The sequence below is a fragment of the Anguilla anguilla genome, chromosome 14 (genome assembly GCF_013347855.1).
Source record: "Anguilla anguilla isolate fAngAng1 chromosome 14, fAngAng1.pri, whole genome shotgun sequence".
NCBI classification, from domain to species: Eukaryota; Metazoa; Chordata; class Actinopteri; order Anguilliformes; family Anguillidae; genus Anguilla; species Anguilla anguilla.
The window spans coordinates 17295359-17319005 of record NC_049214.1 but is presented as its reverse complement, the minus strand read 5'-3'; the positions used below and the strand labels follow the sequence as shown (position 1 = coordinate 17319005).

Genomic DNA, 23647 nt, shown 5'->3' with positions numbered 1-23647 from the left:
GAATAAGCAAAATAATAAAGGTTCGTGTATTAGTGAGAAAAGCAACTAAAGCACCACGGACAGCGCCATTCCACAGTCCCGCGTGGCACGGGATGGAGGCTTCTGGATATTTCCCTTGTATAAGCTCAAATCGCGCTTACAAAGCAGTCTTTGCTCTCCTTTTACTGTCACAAACTTTGGCTATAGTGTGTGTAGCCTACATTTGCTGCAGGTGTGAGCTAGTTATCCATTTTAGGTGAGAGGATATCATCTGTATACTTGTTGCTGTCTCAAACGTCCGTTTATGTATATGAAGCCTAAATTATAATGACTTCTATTCGGCTATATATATATACGCACACACAGACACAATCACGGGGCAGCCGTGTGTTTGGATGCAATGCTGTTGTGTTAATTTGGTGGCGCGCTATGATACATTTTGAAATCTTAACTTGTTTAATGTAACCGAGGAAGGTTCAAAAGAGGGCTCCGAATATGATATCGCTTTTGAGAACACGTTCCTTTCTGAAAGGGGGGGGGGGGGAATCCCGATTTATGTAGGGCATTTGATTAGTTTCGTAATTGCGACTGCTACCCACAAAATCGTACATCGGCTCGAGTTTCTGCTCATAACAGTTTTTCTTTCTTTAAAAAGAATTTCAGCACCAGATATAGAGAAGCGGTAACTCCTCGCGCCTCTCCCAGACTCCCAGTTGCACTCCAAGGAATAGAACTAACTTCCTTCTTTCAGATTTTTTCCTCCAAGAGCTGCTCCTTTAAGCAGTGCATCCCGGTCGGTTAGTGGGATGGTTCAGTTTCAAGCTAGCGAGAGGAAGTTGCGCAGCCCGGATCAGGCAGAGAGATAAAAGCTCAGATAGTGATTGAAAGTGATGGCAAAAAGGATTTACCATTAGTATTAAGTTGGAGAGAGAGAGAGACAGAGAGAGAGAGGGAGAGAGGGAGAGAGAGAGAAGCCGAGGGAGGAGGAGGGAGAGAGAGAAGGGGGGAGAGGGGAGGGAGATTTTCCATGAAGCTTTTTCTATCTGCCCTTGAGCGTACAGGGCAAACCCGATCTGATAAAGTAAGGGGAGAGGAAGAAGGGTGGACAGTAGCCCTCGTTTAAAGTCAAAATATTTATACTTATACTCTTTTACGCTGGAATTTGCATTTGTTACTAAAATCTAGGGCAAGATCCTATCGTGCAGTACCGCCATCCTCAGTGTTATTAAAAAGTACCGAGCAGAAGAGAAAACAAACGCATCCAACGCAAGGGAGTAGAGTGAGCTCCAACACGAAAGTGGGTGCGTCGGTGAGGTTGCGGAAAGGCTGGGACGTTGCAAAAGGATGTCTATATGAAGGAATACAACACGTTTCGCATTGGGCCGACCAACTGGTGAGTACTTCGGCTTTCGGTTTATCTGTCTAATGGGCGATTTTTCTCATATCTGAATTTACGAACCGCCGTGTGGGTACACCTGGTCAAGTGAAGTGCATCCCTCTGTATCCCACTGTATCCTTCTGATACTTGGCAATTCAGTATACCAATTCACTGCTATTTATCTTCATATTTACGTTTAGATGGGTTCAACTTTTTGACAAATTTATATGGTCTATCAACTGACAGAGGAAAGCTCGTGTCATGGTACCCACGCTGAACTCCTAACGTGTCTCTCAAACAAAGTATTACAATTCGAAGCTATGTTAACTGAACTCGACACACCCATGGAGTTATATAGCCTACACCAGGAGGTCGTCTACAAAGTACGTACGAACTCTGCTAGACTATTTTTTTTATTGAAATGCATTAATCGTAGTTCTTTTTAGAAAAGCATTTAGCATTTAATACCATCTTTCTTAGTTGTATGAAACTGAGATGAGTGTAATAATTTAGGTAGATTTGGCCACATTTGCCAGGATTATCTGATAAAAATTAAATAAGGGAGGCCTACATGTAAATGTGTGCCCATGTCTAATCCGTCAGTTAAAGTGAGACAGTTACTACGTGCTTTTTTATGTACCACTTCGACTTCTGCCTATACATAGGAAATGTATAGATATTGTCGCCTTAAATAATTATCAGTGCAAGTATTCATTATAGTACATAAGCCTAACGTCTCACAATACTTGCTTAGGTTTACCAGAATATTATACATATGCTTCTGCAGTCATATATTTAATGGTAAAATATCGGAATACGTTGTAGTAACACAAAAGTAAATGCAATCAACTTAAATGAAGTTTTTCAATTTCTACTCTCCTCCCCTACACACATAAGGTACACACGTAAAACCGCACAACTTTGGGTACGTTCTTCACTGACCCTTTAAAATCAGCTTCGTTAGGTCGCAGGGAAATTAGTGAACATTTTAAACATTCAGACTCACAATGTCACTTTATATTATGTTTTGGATTGTTCAATTAAATGTGAGACCCGGATTTTAAATTTCTATAATCTCAGTTCAATAATTTTGACATTTCCTCGTTATTAATACCGTGGTATTTTTACACCTTCCCCTATTACAAACTACTAGCACTGTGCACATGGGTGTGTGTGTGTGTGTGTGTGTGTGTGTGTGTGTCTGTCTGTCTGTCTGTCTTTGCTTGTCCGCGTGCTGTGTGCACGAACTACATGTATGCTGAGATTGTTTAAGTTACCTTGCTATATAAAAATGAACGACTCAGTGTAATTAATCGTTTTTCTTTATTTTGCCAGTTTCTCGAAGCGGAGGAGGTGAAGATATGGTGTAAAGCGCACTTTACCCATGGATCTGTCTGGAGAAATGAGACTCACCAACACCTTCATCGGGCACCTTTGTTTTCCGACTTCTTGAAAAGGACATTACGTGTGCTCACATTCCAGTGTTATTATCAGTAGTTTCACTTAAACACAGATTTGGCAGAGCTATGAGCACCGCAGATACAATGAAGTTCACTATCAACTTTAACCACGACCCCGACAATTGGTTTTAATCTCACACAGATAATATCGTTGCAAATATTATAAAGAAACACAGAAAAAGTGTACAGCACATCTATTGACTGCAGTCTCAGTTCTATCTCATTTTATCTCTCTTTTTATTTGTTTGCACCTTTGTTTAACCTTAATTCAAGTTTGAAACTTTATGTATGTATCTGAAGGAGACGGATTAAGACGGATGATCGCAATGAATTAACTGGTTGATTCAATATGATTACAAATCGGGTTCCATGCTGATCTCTTTGGTGCGTGCTGACCTTGCGGTGGCACCCTTCGCCCTTCTCCGGACAATCAGTCTTGGACCATGCGCGTGGCGCCCGCGAATGCCATGCTATTACAGGTTGCTTTGTTCTTCCTGTGCATTGCTTTGACTCTGGGCCAGTACGACATATGCAAGTCCCTAGTGAGCACGGATGATGGCCCGATATGGGAGTTCTACGCCTGCCAACCCAAGCCAGCTTCCATGAAGGACTTCATGCGAGTAAGGGTGGATCCCCCCGGCATAACCTGTGGAGACCCCCCTGAGAGGTTCTGCACTCTGGTAAGTGGATTAAAATTATTGTTTATGGATGACTCAGTCTTCATGAGGACAAAAGTCACATGATGTATTGAAATAATGGTAGTTTAAGCTCAGGATCACACATAGGGATGAGGACGTTCAGACATAGCAGACATTTTGCTTGACACGTCAAATTTAGCTCTAAAAAAACATAAACGGACAACTTTGGTCTCATCAAAAGAATAGAAAGCCTTTACTGATGGACAGCAGGTGTTGTTAAGGCTTGTATTGCTTCTCTCTTCTTTGAAAATCTAGAATGCAATTTCAAATTCTACTTTCCCAAATAAAATGGGAAGCCATTTTTAAAATAATAATTTTCTCATAAGTGCAATATTGTGTTTGGTATGTGCAACCCTAGATGGACACAGAGCACTTTGTTTCCTAAAATGGTGTTGAGAAACACAGCATGCTGAGAAGCATTACTCATTTCCTTAGCCACCGGACAGTTTCTGGCCAGGGAGAGGGCTGGTGTTGAAAAGGTTATCCCTCACTGAATTGGCTGGCGAGTCACTGTGCTGTGGGCAGCAGGCCAAGGAGCTGATTGTGAAGTAATCGGATGAAGGAATTCTCACATGTCCTGGACAGAGGGAGCCCCTCTCTGACAGAGGTGGGGGGTGGGGTGGAGTCGGAGCATTGTTTTTTGCAAGAGATAAAACGATGCAGAGTATACTATGACATAGTCTTGTGTGCCACGAGTGGCGGGAGGCCTGGTGTATTGGAGACCTTGTGTCATCCGGAGAGGGTGAGTGGGTGGATTTAACTGTGCGGAAAGCAGTGAGAACACACCCCACTGACCCGTGTCTATAAAAGCAGGTCCTCAGATAGAGTAGTAAAAAGAAGCCTTGTAGGCCTACATTCCCCAAGTGCGTCAGCTTTGCTGTGTGACCATATTTATCATAAAACACTTATGGTAGCAGTCATGTACAGCGATACTTCCTTAAAACAATAGTCTTATAGTATGTAGCGTGCAATGAAACATGTTCAATCTTGTAATATGTGGTAATTATTCTGCTGAGGTTGTCATTATTTTTCATTCACACTACGCGTCTGTTGTCTGCATATCTCAATGATTGTAAATGTCATCCCAAATAGTGAGGCAAGTATATAACTTTTCATAAATGTGAATTTAACTAAATGTTTGTAATTGAATTAGATAATCATACTGATGGATCCTATTATAAAACAGGAAAGCCTTGAGATTTGTTGAATATGCTAGAGGATCTAGGAGCTATTTTTCAAATTTCATTTTGCTCTAGATTTTGGATCTCTGCCCTGCCTTCATTAAAGAAAGTGGGTGTCGGAACTGTCCATCTACAATTTGAATCAAAGGCTAATTAATTCAAAAATTCAGAAAGTTTTTCGTGGGGAGAGAGAATGCAGATAGTTCATCAAAATGTAGATTTTTGAAGTAACTTTGCAGAAATATCCTTAAAAATAAAAAAAGCAAAAACAAAAATGAGTTCACACTTAATAAAACAATCCAGTATATCCTGTAGATTGTTAATTATAGTGGGATATCTAACTTGCTTGGAAATTTGATAGGAGATTTATGACAGAAATATTAAGTTTACTGTCTTTTAATGCAAAAAAGAAAATGCTGATGCTTGTAAAAGTCCTTTGACAGCTCCTGAAAAATACAGTCTTGGCCATTGACAACTGGCCTCTAACAGCCTGACCGAGAAAGTTCCTAAAGTATTTCTAGACTATGAAATATTAATGGGTAGGATAATGGCTTTCCTAACGAAGGCTTGCTTCAGTGTTCTGAAGACACCAACGATGCTCTGGAGGAGAGGGCAATGGCGTGTTCTTCCGTGTAAGCACTTTTAAAAGTTGGATCAATAAAGCTGACTGGTCCTTCAGTGATCCGGCCATATCCGGAAGGGAAGTGTACAGGGAGGGGAGGTTAAACAGTTAAGCTGCAGGACAGCAATGAATCAAGCAAATATTTGGACTGCACTATTTTAAACTTACAAATCCCCCTGCTTTCATGGGTGATGCAAGACCTCTTGCTGGCCCAATCCTAACAGTTTTATTTACACAGAAAAGGTCCCTTTCATTAAACAATCACCATGAAAAATATTGCTTTAACTTGTATCATTCAGTACCTTCTGGGGGTTCACATGAAGAGGAACAAGAAAACATTCAGTGGCTGCTCTTGGCAAGGGATTTTGTTGTTCCCAAAGACTGCAGTTTAATTCAATGGCAAACAGATTGGGATAGGCCCTGCTTCTTCCCTGTTCCCGATTTAGTAACTCCACTCTCCTGGGAAATGGCTTCCATCTCATCAATGATTTAGAGGAGTGTAGAGTCCCTCCCGTGCTTGCACAGGAGATCATGTGGCATTTTTGTGCAGTGCTTTCTTGTTTTTTTTTTCCCATGGATGGTGGTGTTGGCTGCTGCTGGCAGTGTAGTGAGAGATAGCTAATGATGGAGAAAGGGAGGGGGAGATCACAGCTTAGCTAAGCAGAAAGATGAAACCCGGCCAGTCCTGGCGCACCCTCGCACGCATCTCCACACAAGCCGACAGCTGCCGTATTCCATGTGCTCCGGTTCACACCTCATCCAGTCAGCCTGTGTGAATAAAGAGCTCTTTCTCTTCCATTGTGTTCAGCAGTCTTCCCGCTCCACTGTGGAGTTGCTCGTTTTAGAAAGCAAAGGCTGCCTGTGCTAAAAATAGCCAGCAGAGTAACAGCACAGCAGAGGAGTGGCACGCTGGAGAAAAGAGCAGCTGGTACGGTGTCTGTGTGTACCGATTGTAGATACGCTGCTGATAACCTGAACTGAGCCTATGCAGAGAGTGCTCTGATGGATGCCCCAGACATTCTCAGACAAGACCACGGGGAATTTAGCCCCTTAAGTCCTTGGCAGTGGCACAGATCAGTGGAGTGTAAAGATGTGAGGGAGGTGGGTTTAACCAGTCAATGGGATACATCCATCCATTATCTATACCAACCTACTCCTGGTCAGGGTCACAGGGGGTGCTGGAGCTTATCCCAGCATGCATTTGGCAAGAGGCAGTCTATCGCAGGGCACACCATTGATTCACACACAAGATTTCACTCACCTATACAATTTAGAGTCTCCACACGGACAAGGGGAAACATGCAAACTCCACCCAGTTCGGGATTCGAGCCCAGGACCATTTTGCTGTGAGGCGATAGTGCTACCCACTGCAACATCGGGATCCAGACAGCCCAAATAAGCTTTCCCTTGAGTTAGCCTTCTTGTCAGCGAGATCACTGTCCTAGAGCAGGATGTGATCAGAAGCACATATAGCTTTAGAGTTCCCAATCCAGCCTCTTCCCTATAAGATGAAATTTGAATGAGCCCCCCCCCCACCCAACCACTGCAGGAGGCTTGGTCCCATTAGGCTCTGCCCACGCACACTAATCTCCATCTGCTTGATTTTTCACGCCTCACCATTCTCATGAGATTCTTCATATGAAGCCATTCTTGTAATCTTCTTGTCATCCCACCACAACATTATTACCCCATAGGAGTCAGTTGTAAAACAGAAAGAATGTAATGTTTTAAAGCATGCACCACATAAACTACCAAACAGGAAGAAGATAATATTTTTGAATGTGCACCACATAAATGACCAAAAACAGGAAGAAGCTAGTTTTTTTTAAAACAGGCATCACATGAACTACCCAACAGGAGGAAGCTAATGTTTGTATATGTGCACCACTACCAAACTGATCACTTTTTTAAACCTCCTTTGCCAGTAATGAAAATAAACATGAATTGCTGACAGGGCTGGTGGTACCATAGAAATTTGTTGCCGATCCCAGATAGGAAGAATATGTTTATAACAATAGCAGAGTACTTCCACCTGGAGAATTTGACATCAGTATCATAGTCTTTAATAGATTAAACTGTGTGGTAATTTTACTGTACTGATATTCTCAGCAAATATTCAAAGCACAACCGTAAAATTTATTTGGATATAATGACAGTCTAAAACAAGTGAGGTACTTTCCCCTCTGTATACTCTTGGGTGTGGTAATTATTGAATTTTTATTTGTTCATTTGTTATGGGATAAATTGCCATTCCTCGTGGCTAGTTGTAGAGGTAATGAGGTGTTTAAAGAAGGAAGATCTTTGTGGAGACGTGATAATGTGTTTACATGTAGAAGTCCAGTAGGTCACACTGTCCATGGGGGGAGTCCGCTTCTTCCCTCGGTATAGTAACTCATGGCCGCTGTGTGTCTCCCTGTGCCCCCAGTGTAATAAGCCTGCTGTTTCATCCTGAATGTGTTCGGTGCCAGCTGCTCTGTCACTAGGCCTCCTGGGGGAGCTGCCTTCAGTGTAATTAACTGAACATGGAGAACAGAGAGAGAGAGAGAGATGCCTCATCAGGGGAACCACCATGCAAAAAAAACCTCACCAGCAAGAGAAACAATATCTCACGTCCCAAATCGATGTATTTTAAGAGTATACCAATCTGCTTACGGGTGTTATTCTTTCAAAATCTCTGTTAATTACACCTGTTGGCATCAATTGGGGGGTGATCCTATTCTGTTTTAAAGACAAAAAGAAAGCAATAAATAGATGTGTAGAATATTTATGGACAATTATTTTCAGTCATTACTACCTAGTTGCAAATTACATAATTTATTATTATTAGTGTTGTTGTTTCTCTCAGTATAGATGTTATATTTATTGTAGGAATTGTTAATAGTCTGATAATGGCAATCATCAGTGCTTAGGCAGTAATGGTGTACTGTCACAAATGGAAATCGCATTGAAAATGAGGAATGACAAAGCAGATAGACTAGAGTAGCCAGAGGCAAGAGCGCACCAGCAGTAATAGTGTTCTGTGCAGACACTGAATAATGCCTGTGAGGTGGGAAGTTCCACATTGTTTTTATAGAAGCGCTAGCTGTGGTCAGTTTGTTTCCACCCTCTCCTGAGTCCATCCTCTTTGTACTACACTGGTACCCTCTTTCATCCATTTCACTGCTTTTCACTATCCTGACCTGCTCTCTCCATTGCACTGTCCTCATTTCTCCTCTCTTCCAGTCTGGTCTATGATGGCACTCCCTCTTTCCTATATGAACCAGAAAAAAATCATTTCCCCCCTTTTCTCTCCCTCTCCACCAGACTGGACCCATATTCCAGATACAATCTTTCTTGCGCTTGTCTAAAAGCAAATATGTCTATTAGCTTTATGATGGATTTTCAATGGCAGTGTTTTCTTGCAACAGTACTCTTAGTAGAGATAACAGTGTGCATTATGGTGACCTCAGCCACTCTGACTGGTTTTACATTCTACTCACCCAATTGAATTTATATTATGAATATAGCTAAGTAAAAAAAATAACACAGAACACGGGTGGATATTGTTTTGCACAAGAGACTGGGAAGGTTAGGTCAGTGAGTTATGTGTGTGTTGAATGAGTCCTTGATGCAAATCACTATGTGAACACAGCAAGTTTTAAATTGTGAGGACAAAGAAATGCTTAAGTTGGAAGCTTGCAGAAGTGTTGACAATAGGAATTCATAGGCTCACAAGTCATGAATATTCAGGATGAATGGGTGAGCAAAAGAGATTTGTTGACTCAAAGTCAATTTTACAACAGCATGGCTAGCTAAGGGTTTATTGTTCTGTGCTGTAAAGGACTATTAAATTGTTGAAAGAGAGCAATAACGTGCAATGTCATGGTGCTGCTTTGAAGCACTTATTGCCACAGTATCGTGGCAGTAATTTAACTGAAACTGCAATAATTTATCATGCTGACTGCGGTGTCACATGCAAGTTTTGTTAGTCAAATTTTACATGCCACAGGCAATTGCCCTTATGTTGCTTCTCAGCAAGGAGCTCATTTGTGGTAAAACACTCAGAATCTCAGCCTTAATTTATGAAATTATATAATTGCTGTAGGAATATTTACATAAAACCTCAATATTGTCTTGTCAATGTACATTTTGCATTAGAGAATTTCTATATGCGTTATACTGTACATCTCTATGAACCTGAAGAAATGACAGCCATTTTTCCCTTTGAGTCTTTGTCCCAGATAAAGCCTGTGAGTTGTTTAAAAAAAAGGGAAGATGCTAAACGGATGGCGATTCCCGGTCCTGGAGCAGAAATTACCTGACTCCTCTTTATGGAGACGCGTCCCTGCTGCTGAGCAGTGGGCAAACAGGGAATCTACTTATCGCCGCGCTGCGCTTTAACTGTGACAGGATTCCAGCACAGATAATTGCTGGAGGGGCTTAGTGTTGTAGGCCACCTGGCACGGCAGTTGGCTGGGAGCTCTGCGAGCTTTGCCGAGGTATGTGGGACAAGGGGGAGGAAGCCGGGGCTACCACACGCTCCTCAGCCCAAACAAACGCTGCTCTAGTTTTCGGGGGTTCAGGGAAACGGCCACAGACACACCTGACTGGCAAACCCAGGAGATGCTCAGGGGTGCGCATTTGGACAGCCAGACTGACTAAGAGCCAGCCAGTCAGAACAAAAAAAAGCTAATTGGGTAGTGAAGGGACACTTGAGCGGGACAGGAGCTTGGTGCATCCAGTTTGTGCAGACTTTGCAGAATCTCCCTGTAGTCTCATTTATAATCAGCTTGAACAACATATGAATCAACCTTGTAGTAGCCTACTGAATGTCCAAAAACAACTCTTTGTTTGTGGGTTTATTGTTTGATTCCATACTGGTTGTGGACTTAGTTTTTGAAATCATGTGATAAGGTCATAATTCATATCAACAAAGTAAAAAAAGGATGTTTTAGAAATATTTCTTTTGACAATTCAGAGCCCTGTGGTGATTTGAAGGTCCTTAGCATACAGCACGTTAGTGTATGTTCCTGGGGATGCAGACAGAGCAACATGTCCTGAGTTCATCCCACAGATTTAGGTTAATGACAGCATTTGATTCAGTTTAATGACAGCATGCTCATCCCACAGCTCTTGAGCGAATTTAGGGAACAGGTCATCCTGACACTTTCAGACAATGTGTGTGTGCATGCGCACAAACACACACACGCACACACACGGCACAGCACGCATTTCCCTTCCCACCACTGACACTGACACTGGGAAGGCGCCAAGCTGCGCCGTATGGGATGCAAACGGCCCCCTCAGCTGTGGGACGATGACTGTAGTGACTTATTTTCAGAGGGATTTAGATGTCAGGAGATGACGCCCGACAATCCCTCTGTTAATCCATTCCAACATTTGTGTCATGGGGTCGTAGGTTGGTTAAGGAGGGGGGGAGGGCAGCCAGGGGCGGGAGTGGGGGGTGAATTGTCAGTGGGGGTGGTTCAGGGGAATATGGAGGTCTTTGAACAATTGCTGGAAGAAACTGAATACTAACAGGGCAAATAAATCTCAGTCACTCTTTATTATGGATTTTATGAGATTTAAATATTAAGGTTGTATTAGATTTGTCTGGTGTGACATCTTAGAAAATGAATCTGTTGCTGCTGAAATGAAAATATCGACATGAATAATTAGGTTATCAGCAGAAAACAATGCTTTGTGGTGTCCGTGTGAAGGAGATTGTTTAGAAATGTTTGAGGAGGGAGCCCAACCTACCACCATCCAGTTGTTCAGGTGTTTTTGCAGCCCATAGTATTATAGCATACCCATTGTAATGGGGGCTCAGAATACATTTTTGTCAGACATGTCAATTCTCATGTGTTGTGTCCATTTGGAACAATTTCTCCCCTGCTTCACTAATTCAAAAAAGTGGTTCTGTTACCTGCTTATCATATATGACTAACCTATTGTTTTAGCTGACAGTTTGAGGGGTTTAAACTAGTGTTCTTAGTGAGGTTACCAGATGTTATCAGCTGTAATGAGCACTGCATTTGCAGGTGACCTCTGGTACTAGCAATGAACTTAACTGATTGCTCGATTTCTCACAGTATTGGGCAGAATGACAGCACTGAGATTGTACGTCCTCTATCCATATACACAAAGATAGCTGACATTCCCCCCTTTCTCTCCCTCACTCTCTCTTTCCCTCTTCAGGAGAACCCGTACCTGTGCAGCGATGAGTGTGACGCTTCAAACCCAGACCTGGCGCACCCCCCCCAGCTCATGCAGGACCGCGAGCGCAGCGGCTTGATCACCTACTGGCAGACCGTGACATGGAGCCGCTTCCCGGAGCCTCTCCTGGCCAACATCTCCCTGGCCTGGAACAAGAGCCTGGAGCTGACCGACGACATCCAGATCACGTTTGAGTACGGCCGGCCCACCATGATGGTGCTGGACAAGTCCCTGGACTACGGCCGCACGTGGCAGCCCTACCAGTTCTACGCTGACGACTGCATGGACGCGTTCGGCATGCCCCCCAAGAAGGTGCAGGACCTGTCTGCCACCAACGTGACCCGAGTCATCTGCACCGAGGAGTACTCACGCTGGGTGGGCTCAAAGAACGACAAGAACGTGCGCTTCGAGGTACGGGCACGCTTCGCCATCTTTGCTGGGCCCAAGCTGCTCAACATGGACAACCTGTATACGCGCATGGAGAGCATGAAGGGCCTACGGGACTTCTTCACCTTCACCAACCTGCGGCTGCGCCTTCTCCGACCGGCACTGGGAGGCACCTACGTGCAGAGGGAGAATCTCTACAAGTACTTCTACGCCATCTCCAACATTGATGTCCCTGCCAGGTAAGTGCCCTTTCAGCAACTGCTATCAAACATCCCCGTGGTGGACAGGGGTGGTTAGTGGGTATGAACCAAATCCAAAGTGACGTCTTTATTATAAACATGATTACATCAAAATCATTCCAAACATCACCAGAAAGCAAAATTTTAAAATATAAATTTAAATTATTTTAATATTCCAAGAGTGAATTTTTAGGTCTCCTCAATGACACAGAGTTGAGTGAGGGCTAATATTGTGTTTTTTGTCTCTACCTTAACTGTACATCATGAGGCATTTTTGCTTTTAATCCAAAAGTGTTTCTAAACATTATCTTTGAATCTCAGATTTCAATATTTCTCATGTTTTTTTAGTTAATATGTTTTTATTAATAATAATAATAATAATAATAATAATAATAATAATAATAATAATAAGTATTATTATTATTATTATTATAATAATCTTTACTGCTATATATTGGCATAACATTACAGTGCTAATGATACTAGTATTATATAAATGCTGGTATTTTATCTATGATCTCTTCGCTAAGATTATTCTTGAAAAAGACACCAGCATGTTACTGCAGATTTTGTTAGTCGGTGTTAGACTCCTAAATTACATCAGTACTGTATCAAGTAACCTTGTATCCTGCCTGTAAAATAAGTTGTATGTAAGTGAATGGACTTGTATTCCTGATCATTCACAAACCAGCACATCTTTACTCCGTATTCCTTTAATGGTGTAACGCTTTATGATTACTGAGATAAGTGTGTTGCCGTGACTGTCTAATGTGACCATATCCGAAGAGCTGCAGCCCTGAGATGGCATGATTCTGACAGTGAGGAATGGGGCTACCATTCCACACCTATTTAGCATCAAGAAGGCATTTTTTTTTCTGAATTATTATTCCAATCAATAAGGCACGGTGACATTTGAATGGTATTTAACATCCGCAGAGAGGGTGGGGTGGAAGGGCAGGGGAGGGACAAAAAAATGCCACGCAAGTATTTACGGTAAGAAGGTGTTAGTTGATGTCATCGGAGAAGCAGGGGGAGCTGTATTTGATGAAGCCTTAAGCTCCTGCTGACTCTGCACATTCTGCAGAGTAAAGCCTCCCTGCCTTTTGTTTCTCAATAAGTGTCCTGTAAGTATCGATCAAAAGTGCACCAGAGATGGATCAAGGAACGGCAGAGAAAATGCTCCCCTGGCCACACGGACCATCGCTGCCGAGATGAAGGAGCAGGGCTGCTTTTCTGCTGACATCTAAATCCAGAGCAATTCTCTCTTTCTCCTCGATTTAGTAACACCCAGGCAAATATAAACTGTGATAAAATGAATGAGGTTAGTCCACCCACTCATCACCCATCCAGCGGTAATATAATCCCCTAATCAATAGTTATTCCGGGATGTCGCAAAAAAAAAGAAATTGGGGAGGGGGACCTGGTCCAGTGGAGAGCAAGAAGAATATATGCCTGATGCTTTCTGTTATTAATTCCCTAGGGATATAAAGCTAATGTTTGGCTGAATGTTCTTCAGAGAATGGGCTGGGATTTTTTATTTTTTTAATTTGCCCTAACACAGTGAGAAATGCCCCTGCCAGGTTTGAGTCATAAAAATAGGAGCCATCTTTCTGATACCTATCTGCCCAATGAACTCTGACAGGAACAGAATGGGTCCATCACAACAGTAATAGGACCTGCCTGCGCAATCGACGGCCGGCAGTACTTCCTCAATGGCTCATTTCCTCCTGCCTTTAACAGCTGTAATAATCAGTAATTGAACTTAATGAAGTATAAAAACAAAGACAGAAGCTTCCTAATTGAGAGAGATGTAATGTAACCTGTTGATGGGAATCTGGAGAGCTTCAGATTTGCTCATATAATTGGTAGATTGTTTTAGTTATTCAGTTACTGGCTACGTGGTAGTTGCCACTTATTTGAATACGGATAAAAAGAAAAATTAATGAAGAAACTAAATTAAGGAATGGGTGAATGTGTGAACAAGTGAATGAACACATTAAGTGTCTTGTTTCGGGAAGCTAACAAAGCATTACTGTAGCATTCAACCAACCTATGAGAAATCAAAATTTACAGCTTGAGAGACCCTAGACAGAGGAAAGGTCATTTGATTGCTTTACAGGGTTCAGAGGAGTTGCCAGCAGCTGTATCACCCTGTACCCTTCTCATTACTAACTGCTTAAGCTAAGCTGGTGTGGGATTAGTTAATATGTGGATGAGGACTAGGTTGCTGCTAGACGAGGCAATGGTGAACCCATAGGGGGAATTCTTTACCCTGGAGTCTGGACCGCACAGAAACCCAATGGCCCTGCACTCTTCTCTGTTGAAGCTGCTGTCCTTTGGATTAGATGGTAAATCATGGTCCCAACTCACTGTGGTCATCAAAGATCTCAGTGGTACTTTTCGAAAGATTAGGGGTGTTAACCTTGCAGTCCTTGCCAAATTCCCACAGAAACTGGCTCTAAATTTGGCCACCGCTCCTATCCAGTGTGAGTCCCCAAGTGCAAATGCAAGTTCTAAGATGACCTATTCAGTTAACAGGATACTATGCAGGATTTTTTTTGCCTTGCTGTAGTCCCGTGTTTGCCATAAAGAAGTCTCCTCCATCTTCAACCCCACCCCCTCACCTCGAGTAACATATCTAAAATAGCTAGCTGGATAGCTAGAGGTAACGTTACTTTGGTAGACTTCTGCTGACGCCACCGAGGAAAAGCAATTTTAAGGTTAACTCGAAGGAGGTCTATCGGCTTGTCTTTTTCCTTGGATGTACCTGTGCTGTATCTAAATAGTGAGCAACAAACACTGCTGAAATCTGATCACAAACCACAAGCACTGTAACGTTATCCACACTCACCCCGCCCCACACAGAAAAGAAACATCCTGAACACATTTTAGAATAGGAAATGCAGGTAAAGGTGCCCACATTTGGCAAAAGTACTGAAAGACCGAGATTTCCAGCACATCCTAGATATGCCTTGGCATGGTTATTTTAGAATATTTTCAAGGTACAAATCCTGCAGCGTATGCCTTTAAATGATATAAATACATTTTATAGTCCATCATTTAAGTTCAACAGCATGTTCATCTGTGGTTAAGACCAGAGATGAAAATGGGTTTTGGGGGGCGGAATCCCAGCTTGAGATATAAGACAGCCAGAAAGAGAGGACAGCATGGTATTTTTAATGGATAACAAAAAGAAGAATGCCCCATTTAAAGGTGTGACTGTGAATATTATTATTATTATTATTATTATTATTATTATTATTATTGTTATTATTGTTATTATTATTATTATTATTATTATTATTATTATTATTATATAAGATGATCGGTTGACAGGTGATACTGTGAAACCATCCGTATTTCAAGGTTAGTTGCATCAGTCTGGGAAATGAAACGGGTCTGGGACCACACTTATCCGGGAAAGTCCCTCATACAAACCCACCCCTGACTTTTCCCCTCCTTCCCTGCAGAATTGTTTTTTCCCCATCACCTAAGCTCAGCCCATTTACATGCATTCAGACAGGAGGTAAAGTGCAGGGGCCCCGATGCTGTATCATCAAAATAAACCCCCCACTAAAGAGCTTGCACAGGTAGTCAGGGGCCAGGGACTCAACAAATAATGCTGTTTTATCAATAAGCCTGGAACCTGATAGCCCATTAAGTGCAATTGTAGGAGCGCAAGGGCGGAAGCGATGGGTAAATTTAGCCCTGTCGATGTGCTGAAGTAGCTGGGCGGACTTGGTTTCAGATGGGCAGGCTAATAGAGGTCAGGTGGGGCAGAGGGGAGGGCTGGGAGCTTGCTGGGGGTGTGGAAGACAGTAACAGGGACGGTAACGACACTGAAGCAGTGTCCGTGGCCTGTGCTTGCCAGTCCCAGATGTGGAAATGATGTGCTCTGATGAGAATGGAAGTGGTCACAGAGGGTCTGCTGCTGTGTTATGCTTTCTCAAAATGGCAGAGTTTTAGCGTTGGCTAACTGGTTTTCTCGCGCCTCCAATATCCCAGCAGTGCCATTTAGTTGTGGATGGTGGGTGGTGTTTCTTTTCTGTCAGCTCAGGGGCCTAGAGACCTAAGCACTTGTCAGTCCTTTTGATAGAGCACGGTCGATCCTGGCCCATGACAGATCCACAAATGGAGTATCCACCCCCCCTCGCCTTTATGGATGCAATCAGGGGGGACACGTCAAAGTGTCTGAACATGTGAGCATCTTGAGTGGCAGGTAACAGGCCCTTGTCACTGGCTGTCACCACCCTTCTTCGGTTTTTCACTTTGGTCTCTAACTCTACATGACCAGGTTCATGCGCTTGTTAAAAGGGTATCTTGAAGGTCTGACTCTCCATCAAGATTTTCCTTCAAGACTGAGGAATTTAGAGCATGTAAACAGAGGATTAGTAATGCATTTAGTAATGCATTAGAAAATGGTCATCTTATATTCTGTTTAGTAGTCTGCATTGTCACTTTTTACAAATGTGTCTGATGAATGTCTTCATTATTTTATGTTTGTTTCACTAAATTCCTCGTTTTCAAATGTTTTTAATATTTTCTATATTATTATGATATATGACATAATAAAATATATATATTCTCTTATACTGTATTGTACTATATTATATTATATTGATACATTACTCCAGAGTGTAGTTGGACTCTCCCCATATTGCCAGATTTAGAGGAGGGGTTTCCTTTGTCTTCCTGTGACACAGACAGCCTTGTTACGTAAGTGCTGAGGAATACCTCCGCGTGCTAACATGATTTATAGCCGTGAAATGTTTCACAATGAGGATCCCATGACCGGTGTTGATTCTGGCCTTCCTCCCTTTACCCTCAGTCCCATCTGTCTCTCGCTCCCCGGATCGTAAAATAGGCCTCTGTAATGAAATAAAAAGCAGGCCGTAAGCCTTGGCTGAAGAACTAAGTGGATTAGTTGTAGATTGAGAGCTGTCTGAGACAAATGTGGATGGGAAAGGGTTCCACATTTGTCTCCCTTAATCCGCAGTGCAGGGTCATTTCAGAGCATTAACCCTTCCCAATTTAATTTTCTCCTAGATCTCTGAGAGTTTGCTAAGGTTAGCAGCAATGGGAGGTGAAGTGATTGGTTTTCAGATCACTGCTTATTACAGTGCCCGTAATGATGGGAAGTGTTATCTTGTTCATTTAGGATGTGGCCACTCCTGACTCTTTTTTCTCTTTTTAACTAATTTAGAGAGATAAAGAGATTAGATTTTGTATCAAAATCAGCACTGATGTTTGATATAAATAGTTTTAATAAAATTGTATGGAAACCAAACATTTACAGTCCCCAGAAAACCATTAGAATATTTATTATTTATGTTACGTATATATGTTGTGCAGGTGTGCTTGTACTTAAGTATGTCTTACCGATGTTCAATATTCTGCTTGAATGTTGGTCCTCAGTTTAAGGAGGGAAATCAGTTTAACAGTTATCCCTTTTACTGTGAGTAACACCTTTTTAAATTGTTTGTTCATAGTAAACATCCATGAATTTCTTTCAGTAAAAAAATAAAATTTGCCATTCATATTTATGACAAATTCTGTGACATTAGGTTGTGCTTTGGTCAATGTCTCCTTAAGGCTGCCCGATTTCTTGGTGTTCTCCTTGCTGCATTTTTGCAGGTTTTTTTTTTTTGTTTGCGCATAGTTCTGCTGTACACATGGGCTGTGTGAAGTAAGGTGTTGAAAGCTTTCTTTTTTCACAGCTCAGCTGTGCATCATGCGTAGTGGGAGCCCGGGGGGTGGGGGGTGGGGGGGATGGGCACTTTCCCTCGCTCAGAGAACATCCTCACTCTCTGACACAGTCCATCACACCTGAGGCTGACAGTGAAGGGCTGACTGTGAGTTATCCCCCGGTCTCAAGGCCCTGTCCATTCCACGCACCACGCCGTTTGAAGGATTACAGAGCTGTGTCTTTTGTTCCTGGATCTTCTCTCGACTGTTTTTGTAGAGTGACTTTGGTAGCTGCCAGCACGTTTTGAATTATTTTGAACATTTTTTGTCCCTGGCCTTCTGAAGGGCAGGCAGGTGGAGAACACGGAACTGTGGGTATGATCGTGACGTTACAATGATCAATATTCCTCCCTCAAAATCAAATCAGCGCTAGAGTGATTTAAAACTCATAAGAGTTTTGCATTTTATTCAGTAGACTGTAATTACTGTTATCAAATACTACCTATATCATATATACCTACAACATAACAATATTCCTTATACATTTTGCAGTGCCATCTTTGAGTGCAGGATGGTGTGGTTAACTACTAACAGAGTAGAATATTCTCAGTTGAGTAAGCAATTGTGTATTTTGTTCTTTGAAATAATGCTGAAAATTTGTGATAAGAATTCTGGTCGAGAAAGTTACTGTAAATGTACAAAAGTAACAACAAAATATTATTTATGATTAACAGAAATGCTCATTGGAAAATGACACAAAACAACAACAGAAAGCATCTATGAAATGGGTTAATATCAGGTGACATAAAAATGAGGAAATAACACATTATAACACATAAGCCTTTATTATGAACTCATAATTGAATCCATGCAGACTATCTCATGTTTGTGTGTGTGTGTGTGTGGGGGGGGGGGAGGCTTACACATTAGAGGCTCAGGGCAAATTGACTCCGCTGTATGATTACACGTTTGCACAATATATACAAGTATGGTGATAGATATTTATTCTGTAATTTTTATTCTTGGACAAAAGGATCTAGGACAAAAGGATCTAGGAATACATTTGCCGCACTGCAAGTCTTCCCGCTTAGTCCATGGCCAGATTCATATATGGACCTGAGAGACAAATGACACCTCTGTGTATGTTGATACATCTTTTCAGACATACGTTTAGAGGTGAGAACTTCTTATCAGGCAAGCCAGCTGCATTTTTACCAGCTGGGGTTACAAGAGCATTCCAAATCACTATTGCCACACCTGACAGTATTGGCACACACAACAGCTCCTCCCAATGCCTAAAAAATAGAATAGAATATTGTCTACTAAATTGGAATGTGCAATATACTCATTTGATAATTATTGAATTTTTGAGTGCAATAAAAATATGTTATATATTAAGTATTTTTTGCAGATTCCATGTTATTGACAAAAACACATCATGGAAGCTGTATGACCTTGCTGCTGATTGGCTGTCATTTCAACACCCAATTGACATCAGTGGTGATTTTTTTTTCCCAAAAGCATTTTGCCTCTGAAGTTTGTACATTTATTGTTATATCAGTTATAATTAAAGAGAAAAGACCGAACGAAAGGCAATACACCACATGGTGGCGACGATCGTTATTGCGCTCAAAAAATATTTGGTAATTATCAGACAAGCATATCCCCCAGCCCTATTTTCTAGACAATATTTTGTAGACACTGGAGAGGTGTGACACAGTTCTCTCCTTTTGAGGACTTGCGCCCTCTGAAAACCTCATGTGCATCTATTTAAAAAGACCAGTTTCCTGCCCAGTCAGTGACTGGCCCATTGCATGGAAGTTTCCAGTAAAAGCTGTGTTCCCTGCAAGATTCAGGTAGTGGGAGGGGTGGGGGTAGAGAGCAATTCAGAGCAGTTCTCAGGAGACCTGTGTCAGGGGCATTTTTAAAAGCCTTATACTGTCAAATCTGCACTTCTGAGAGATGGCCTTCGAAACAGTTGCACTTTAGCAGCGACTGTGTTAACTGGAAGCTCGTCACATGAAGCTCATGGCAATTAACTCTGAATATACTGCATATGTGAGTGTGGTGGCAGAACCTGAGCCTCATCAGAATGGCCTCAGGGCCACAGTTTGGATGAAGAGTTTCATATATAAACAGATTGTCCCTTTAATTATTCATGCGCCTTTGACTATGCAAGAGGACACAATGGTAAAATGTGTTTGGAATGATAAATCAATCATGGTTTTCCTTTTGATTCGTGTTGCCGCTGTTATCAGCATTTTTTCCTCCTTAGATGAGTTACAAAGTAATCATTTTTGGTGATTTTTGTTCCCCTTAAATAAAACAAACACCTGTTCATAAATATCTATTTACATCCTCACCCACAGCAAAGGAAGCTTACTCACAGCACCTAGCATCAGTTGAGAATGGAATTTCTTGATATGCATGTTCGAAAGCTGAGAAACATTGTGGGAATTTAAGCTGAGCTGCACAGGAGGCATTTGTCCTTGAGAAGACAGTTTGTTCTCACTGAGCTACATTAATTAGCATAATATTATTACAGAGTTAGCTCACATGCAAATAGCTTTACTACAAGGCTCTAGCACCACGGGTGCACAGAAGAAACTTTCATCACGTCCCAGAAAACACTGAGCCAGAGACACAGAATGTGAGAGTAACGCTTTCACAGTTACGTACAAGTCTAGAGACAGATTCAGCATTCAGCATTATGGCAGTGCTTTTTCGCAAGCTCAATTTTTTCTGGATTAAAAAAATGTTTCAGATAATCTGCCTACATGGTGTTTCACCCCCTACCACTGTTCCCACACAAGGGTCTCAGTGGTGGTTCCTATTTGACTGATGAGGTGTTTGTGGAGGTATTGTAGAAGACAGTGGGGTGCTGTTCCAGGTTGACTGCTGCCACACAGCACTTAGGTCTTGTGATCTTGGGAGTGAGGCCTTCAGTGATTCCCATAGTGAGTGGAACTGCCATGTGCTGTCAATCATTAATGTGTGCGGATCCCTCCAAACAGCTGGTACTGCAATCGCTCACTGCTTGTCTGATAGAAACATGATAGCTCCACAAATTTTGGAGTGTACTAAAACTCATCCTCCCATGTCTAAAATATTTGTCGCACTGATTTTTCTTTCCAGAATTCACCTTGTTTTGGCTTACCTTATTTTTGAAGATATTGTTAATCTTTGGGTCAGACCTTTTGCATCGAAGCAAGAGCAGACTGATGATTAGCTTGCCTCATCTGCATTCCATTACAGTGTGGAAATGACTAAGATCTTTCAGAGATTTTATATTTGTTAGTCCCTCTCCTGTCAATCAGACAAGTCACAGAATCCAAGGTGCCTTTGGTCAGAGATTCACCATTAATACACCCCAATTAACGTGTATGCTGAAATGCAAGAAAGCTGCTTTGCTACTTCACCCTTGAGCATCCGTAAATATACTTTGGAATTAACGCTATCGTTTTTCTTTGTGCATGTGTTTACAAATGCATTGATTGCTTCTTAGACCGTGGCTGCATTTTGAACCATTTTTCCCCACTCAGTTGCCTGAAAGAGTGAATGAATAATGGTGTACCCTCAGTCTCAAGGCTTATGAGTTTAATTGTATTAACCTGTGCTCTCTGGCTAGTCTGAGCGAAGCCTTTTTTGTTGCTAATTTATAAAGCAAATGAACCACCCAGACCCCTATCTCCTAACTATGCTCAACTAATGATCCCAGGGAAGCTGACAGCAGGAGTCTGAGAGGGGGAATCGTGGACAATGAAGTAGTGGTGTCATATTTGGACATGTACCACTTGTGATTATATAATGCCGAAAAGCTCTGCACATTTTCCTCATTGTGAAAAGAGAGAAAGCAGCATATGGTCAAGCTGCTGGCTTTCTTGTATCAATTAGTACATGAAGCAAATTCATCTGTTGTCCGTTCCTGCGTTCACGCTTGGCAGATGAGTTCTAATTTTAGTAAGATTTTTTTGTGCTTGTTTGGAACACTATTCTATTATACGGAATCCTGAAAAGGATATTGTACATTTTGAGTTTTCCAAATGGAATGATTGGGCATTGTTCAATCTACAAACAAGAGTGTTTTGCACAAATAATAAGTAGGCACACAACAAAAACACGATAATTGGTAGAATGACTGGCCTTGCTCAGGTGGACATGCAATTCATTTGGTTGTAGTTATTCCAGTGTATGCAAAGGTTATTGGGCGGGCACATTGTCTCAGAGGGAAAGCCCAAATATCTGCGGTTTGCTCCACACAATCGCAGGGGGGAGATCTTTGAAATTCTCCCCAGATGCTGGCACCTCAGGCATAAATATCTCCTGAACCCAGATCCATGCCCAGGGGGCCCAAACAAAAGGAGGCTTCCCATGAAGCCAAACAGAATCTTTCATCAACACTCTGTCCCTCATCATTTTTTCATTTTCCGTTCCTCTACCAGGCTTATTTTTGGAGCCGCTCCATCTCTGTAGGAGGCCCCCGCCATTCTGAGGACAGTGAGCCTGTCCCCACTGTTCATTAAATCACAGCCATGCCCACCCTGAATTTCAGACATTCTTCTTTGAAACATAAAAATGCACAGATTCAGTGGCGACACAGACGCATTAAATGGATGGACAGATAGTTGCATAAAAATGTGTCTGTTGGCCCTGCCAGCTGCTGTTTGGAGGGTAGAAGAGAAAGGGAGCGAGCTAAAGAGGCTGCTTGGAAATTTCCAATTATAATGTGGCCTCTGTCCCGTTGAGTATGCCCCCTGTCATTCCAGTCAGCTCTCCACCAGCATTCTGGAGCGGGAGGAGGGGAGAGGGGTAGACCCCACCTAAAAAATATCAGGGGATGGAACATGTAAGAATGATGGGGCATCACCAAGGTCTGTGTATGTTTGTGTGATTTCTGGAAGTTGCCATGCACAGCATATATTGACAACCCTCAGTGTGATTTGTGCTGTTATATGCTCCTGGTGTTGTACTGGTTAAACACATACAAACCCCTATTTTCATCTATTTGTTAGGGAATGAAAAATGTGGGAAATGTACTAGTTTTTGTGTACTTTGGCTGAAATAAATGTGATTTATTTGATATTTTGTTTTATCATATGCTCTGAACATCATAATTGGATAAATGTTCTTCTCTGATTCTTTTGCATTTGCCTCATTGTTTAACGTTATCTCTAGAAGATAATCCATTTGTAAAATGTTGTAAATCAATGTGACATCCTTCATGTCACTCTAGTCTTCCTGTACGGATGAGATGACAGCATGTCAGAAAGCAAAGACAAACTCCACACAGCTGCAGCGGCACACTATGTCAGTGCATCGTGCCTGTTTGCTGAACAGTGATATTCCCCATCGTTAGAGTTGATGAAAATACCCACGATGCACTGCAACATGCATATTTGAGGAAATCTTTAATTATTTGTGTACTAACACAATACATCTAAACAATCAGAAAACTAAACTAAAAACTATTTTATGTGTGTGGTTTGAGACATCTTAAAAAACCTCCTTTTCATAATGGGAAATGTGGTATCTTTATTAATCTTTTTTTTTTACATAAACCACCTTGCATATATACATGAAGAGCAGGAATGTTTTCTACATAGGGTTTCCACCCTGCTGGTTTGGAGCTCACAAGAAGCCATTTTCTGTATCCTGTGTGAATAATTTACAGGAGCTGCCTGTGCCAAGGCTCTCAAGGTCATTGGCAATTCTGTGAGTAAAGCAGTCAGCATCTCAGTGCAGCATAAGCTGTTCCCTACCCTGGGCATTTTTCTCCAGCCTCGGCCCACTTTCATCCGCCCCACACCCCCCAACAAGGGGAAG

General features: G+C 42.0%; 1 protein-coding gene across 2 annotated transcripts in view; it reads left to right on the top strand.

Annotated features, from left to right (window-relative positions):
• Positions 1-562: 562 nt before the first annotated feature.
• LOC118213127 (netrin-G2) overlaps positions 563-23647 on the top strand; it is a 54456-nt gene continuing 31371 nt past the window's right edge. The window contains exons 1-3 of one of the 2 annotated variants that reach the window (XM_035391834.1): positions 563-1372; positions 2693-3497; positions 11496-12139. In XM_035391834.1, the coding sequence (XP_035247725.1) occupies positions 3261-3497; positions 11496-12139 (881 nt within the window). In that variant the 5' untranslated portion in view covers positions 563-1372; positions 2693-3260. The remainder of the gene's footprint in view (positions 1373-2692; positions 3498-11495; positions 12140-23647) is intronic. The other variant, XM_035391835.1, reaches the window with a different exon arrangement.